Source organism: Anthonomus grandis, unplaced genomic scaffold (assembly GCF_022605725.1).
Source record: "Anthonomus grandis grandis unplaced genomic scaffold, icAntGran1.3 ctg00000392.1, whole genome shotgun sequence".
NCBI classification, from domain to species: Eukaryota; Metazoa; Arthropoda; class Insecta; order Coleoptera; family Curculionidae; genus Anthonomus; species Anthonomus grandis.
In genome coordinates, this window is record NW_026088490.1 from 127,934 (window position 1) to 133,295 (window position 5,362).

Consider the following 5,362-nt stretch of genomic DNA (forward strand, 5'->3'; position numbering starts at 1 on the left):
TACAGTTGACTTAAAAATACTTTAAATTAGAATGTACTTATAAAGTATTTGCGCTCAAAATATCTAGATAAGCAAGTTTAATGTAAAAATATATGACATTGATTACCTTAATCATGGTTCAAATATCTAAATAATGATCTGCAGCAAATTTTATTTGAAGTCACTAGAGTTACTAGTCAGTGACACAAGATCACTTAATCTACTCACGAGCTTAACTTACCTCTCTTGTCAATACACAGCAGAATTCTCAGTGTATCCATCCCTTGGAAAGATCATGCCGTTTCTTCTCGACGACTTTGTTACTCTCGTTAATTCGTTGGGCTGGATGAGGAGCTGAGAAAGAGGTCTTCTACCTCCTAAACAAAGGCGCAGAATGGGCATACTCAGGTTTAAGTGTAGTGGTGCTCGCCACTTTCTTCAGTTACAGAACAGAAAAACTAGTTTAAAATCAAACAATAATCACCAAAATTGTAATTAGTGTAGTTTAAACTCATCCAACTTACCTTTTCTGAACTATAATTTTCAATAATATTTACATGTCAAACTAAAAAGAAATATCTTTCTGCTTTATTCTTTTTTTCAGGTTTCTCTCAATTCTCGGTAGCAACTAAGGAACGGTACACAAAATCTATTGCTATTTATTTAAATCTAGGATCCAAATAAAGCAATCAGATTACAATTTATGATTTTTTTCTTAATAAAAAAACACTGCAAAGGCTTCATACACATCACACCATGAAGAATGACAGTATTGACAGTTGACACTGTTGGCAGGGACGAGATACCGATGTTGTCAAATTTCCTTTTTTTATATGCAATATGAAACTTAATAATTTTTTAAATCACTTATTTGACGAACAAATTAAAAAATAATATTCTTTACAAAATTAATTACTTAATTTACGAAAATCAAATTAAGCTATTTAAATTCCCATTATCTTATTTATATCCCCATTAACATGGGGACTTTTTAATTTCCATTTTTTTATATAAATAAATAGTAGGCCGGTATAACAAAATCATCATTAAAAAACAAATGACTCTCAAAAATAATAAACAACTCATATTGTTCGCCATTTTGTGTGAAATCGTAACGAGTGTATTTTTTTTGTGTAAATTTGCATCAAAATGGATACAAAACACATCAAGGAAATTGATTATATGAACGAAATGCAAGAAATTGTAGATCGTTCGAAAAATATACTAAAAGTAAGTAAAGTGACTAAAATAAAATATTATTAAGGACTGAATATCCACAACTATTAAAAAAAATTACGAACTGATAGTTTTAGCAAATATGTATATGATCGCAATAAATATTACAATAATGTGATTTTAATAGTTTTTTTTTTATAAGATTACTACCAATGAGAATAAGGAACAAAGCAAAGATTCGTACTGGGCGGAAGTTTTTGCGAAACAGTGTTCCAGTGCGAGTTCGGTTGTCCCTGCACGTAAGTATTAAATTAAAAAATTTAAAAAACATAATTATAATAATATTTTCTATACATTTTCTTTAAAGCAGAAGAAAAAACTCAGGCGGCCAACGCAAGGGATGGTAAGTTAAAATTATTGCTTCTGAAATACTTGATTTTTTTATATATATACAGAGTGTTACAAAATTCGGTACAAATATTTTAAGAGCGTTTATTTTTTTCCTATAAATATATGTCCTAAAATGTACTCCCTCAGAGCTACAGCTCACGCAAATTACTTAAAGACAATCGATTATTTGAAACACTGACTATAGTTATACGTCAAATCTTTTGGAAATTTGCCTAATATAAATAAGTCCTAATTATTTTGGGTCTTATTGAAATTTTCCGTCTCAAAAACGGTGTAAACCCAATTTTAAGAAAGCAATCAGGGGAGCTTACCCTTATGATGGCCCATATCTTATGTTTCCAATAACAAATTTGAAAATGTAGAACACAACATATAAATAGCCATAAAAAAATCAAAAATTACAAGCCACCTCGTTTTTTTTCTAATTTAATAGATTAATCAGGTTTAATAATGCTTCCTTTTGTTTATCAGTGATTTTCTCGAAAACTCTTAATTATATGGAAAAAATGCAAGAGACAAGTAATTTATATTTTTTCATGGCTAATTAGATGATGTTGACAGATTTCTAAATTTCTTATAGGAAACATTAAAAGAGCACCCAAAAAACGGGGACTTGCAAATTTCCAAAAGATTTGACGTATAACTATAATCAGTGTTTCAAATAATCGATTTTCTTTACGCAATTTGCACGGGCTGTAGTTCTGAGAAAGTGCATTTTAAGACACATGTTTATAGGAAACAAAAAGTCTTACTATAACTCCAACAATACGCTCTTAAAATTTTTGCATCGATTTTTGTAATACCCTGTATATATAAGAAAACTAAAAAGTTATTTTTATTTTTTTTTTATTTATCTATGTAAGAGTAGAACTTTTTTTCTATTTATCGTAAAAAACATCAAACTTCGTTAAAAAAAATGCTTGTACCAACACCCAATATGAAGTGGCTATCCAGGGTAGTTCTTTGGAAAATATATCGATGGATTGTAAAAAATCTATAAATGGAATCCATTGACAACTTTGCATTAGAATATTTTAAGAATTTTACCATTTTCATAAATAGGTGTGAACTGCGTCAATTTAAATAGAACACTCTGTATATTATATAAATTCTTATCTTAGAGTGAAAATTAAACTGCATTTTATACACCGTTTGTTAAAAAAGTCCCGGACCTCCTTAATAATTTGTGACGCGCCCTTTTATTAAAAGCGTCCCAAATAAAAATTATAGATTTCTTTCAGGGCTACATTAGGAAGATAACTTTATGCGTATTATACACCAGTTTTTATAAATTAGTTTTAATTATATTTTAATAAATGTGTCTCTTTCTGAGAAAGAAATACTCACACTTCTTATGATTCGAGGCTCCGGAGATCGCGAGCGATCTTACCAACCAAGACCTTTTCCAATACAATATTTCAAGACCGCCCACCAATTTCGAAATTTACAATGGTAAGAAAATTTCAGAGGTTTGAACAAACTGGAGCTTGCAAAGCCGTCAACGAACAGGGAGGGCAAAAACCCGAACCAATTAATAATCAAAAAAGTATAGAAATACTTTAACGTTCTGTTGAAGACCAAAATTTATCATTACGTCAACCAGACGCTTCTTTTATATCGGTTCGAAATGTCCTTAAACGCAATAAATTCATCCTTATAAAATCACCTTAGTATAGAAATTGCTTGAAGATGATTTTGATCGCCGCTTAGAATTTTGTAATATCATAATGCAAAAATGTAAAGAAAATCGATTTAAAAAAAAAGACATGAATCGAGATTTATGGCACAGTTAATCGACATAATTGCAGCTATTGGTTAAATGAAAATCTGCACTGGATGTGTCAAACACATACTAAGTATTCTGAAAACGTAAAGGTTTGGGCAGGTATATGGTAATAGGTCCATTTTTAATCGAGGATAATTTAAATGCCACCTGATATCTGGATTTGCTGGAATATCAGATAGTATCTACCAAAAATAAAGAAATGCTAATGCAAATTTTCATCAGATAGAAATGGTTTCAACAAAATGACGCCTGTCCTCATTTTGGAGTTAATATAAGAAGATTCTTAGATACAACTTTTCCAAATTGTTGAATTGGAAGATGTGAAGTTAAATGGCCAGCAAGAAGCCCTAATTTTACGCCCCTAGACTACTTTCTCTGGAGTCATTTAAAAAATAAAGTTTATGCAACAAATCGGAAAATGCATAAAAAATATACCATTTCATTTAAAAAAAGCTAACTTTGGTCTCTACTACTTTTGTGATGCCTCTATATGCAAAATTATTTTCCTAATGTAGATCTGAAAGAGATCTATAATTTTTATTTGGGACACTTTTTGATAAAAGGGCGAGTTCTCGAATTATTAAGAGGGTCCGTGACTTTTTTAACACACAGTATAATGTCCTATATATACCTATCTAAGTCAAACGGCTCTTGATATACTTTAAATGTAGTTTATGTAAGAAATGACGTTGGCAGATCGTCAAAAAATTATATTAAATTTCGGTACGATTTCTACGTACGAAGAGGATTGACTTTAGTCCTATGTGTTGAAGAAAGAAGTACAAAAATGGCATTGAAAACTTTGCTAAAAGTGATTTTTTTAATAGAAATTCAATAAATTTATCGTACCTAAAATAAATCAGAAAAAATTTAATTTAGTGTATATCTTAAAAATCATAAAAATAGGTTTAGACTTTCACATATAACAAAATATATTATGTAGGTTGTTTCATTTAAATTAATGAAGTTAATATCTAGTTCCAGTATAACAAAATTTTCTAGTTGTGCGTCTCTACTGATCTTGACAAGTCGCCAAATTTTCATTTCAATTCATTTCGTATTTATAGTTTTTCTACAATCCATCGATGCAGGTCCCAGAAAACCATCCTTAAAATAAAGAAGCACACTGTAAAAACTAATTTTCAGGTAGTTTGATTGTTTTCTTATATTTATTTCTTACCGTTTAGAGTTGAATCGAGAAACGCTCGAAGATAACTCTGAAGAAAACCATAGTTTCGAAGAAACTATGGTATGGTATGGAGAATCAGCTAGGAAAGAGGCGGAATTGTTGGAAATGCAAGAAAGGGAAAGGTACGAGGAAGAAGAGAGGCTAAAGTGGATACGGGAGCAACGAGAACAAAACAGAAAAAGAGAGGAAATGAGGAGACATTTAAGAAGACAGGAAAGTTGTGACAGCAGAAGGGGTGATGAGAGAAGAAGGAGTAGAAGTAGGAGTAGAAGTAGCAGTTATAGAGTGGATGAAAGAAGAGGAAGAATGCGTGGACGAGGTAGAGGACGAGGAAATGTACGGGGACGTGGTCACACGGGAATAGAGGTCGCGGGCAAATGGCGACAGGCACCCGGCAACAACAGGCTGGAACAGCAGTAGTTGGGTGCCTGAGTTACAATGATACCGCGTCTTTGGTCGCTTTCACGAGGCAATTTTTAAACAAATAAAAAAAATTATTATTTATTCTTTGTTATTTTTTTATCCTCTAAATGTTATTAATTAAAATTGGTAAACATGATTTGAGTTAAACATAAATTAAAAACTCTTAATATATCCAAATTCAAAATAAATTTATTAATCAATAAAATAACGAACATCATTAACAATTTACAATAAATAAGCCATTATGATAAATAGAACCATGCCTTGATTATGAAACCGTTAGCACAGGTGCAAACCTGTCTAGCAAGGCTCTTTTTTAAAAAACGAATAATAAATAAAAAACAATGAATAGTAATAACTATTAACCTGGCCAATATAAGTACTTTTCTGGATACCAA

The 5,362-nt window shown here is 30.8% G+C and overlaps 1 protein-coding gene across 1 annotated transcript; it reads left to right on the plus strand.

The window, feature by feature from the left end:
* Positions 1-1,128: 1,128 nt before the first annotated feature.
* LOC126749631 (inner centromere protein-like) lies at positions 1,129-4,961 on the plus strand. The gene is made up of 4 exons (XM_050459331.1): positions 1,129-1,209; positions 1,358-1,454; positions 1,523-1,558; positions 4,540-4,961. The coding sequence occupies exons 1-4, from the start codon at positions 1,129-1,131 to the stop codon at positions 4,959-4,961; spliced, it is 636 nt and encodes a 211-aa protein (XP_050315288.1).
* The last annotated feature ends 401 nt before the right edge of the window (positions 4,962-5,362 follow it).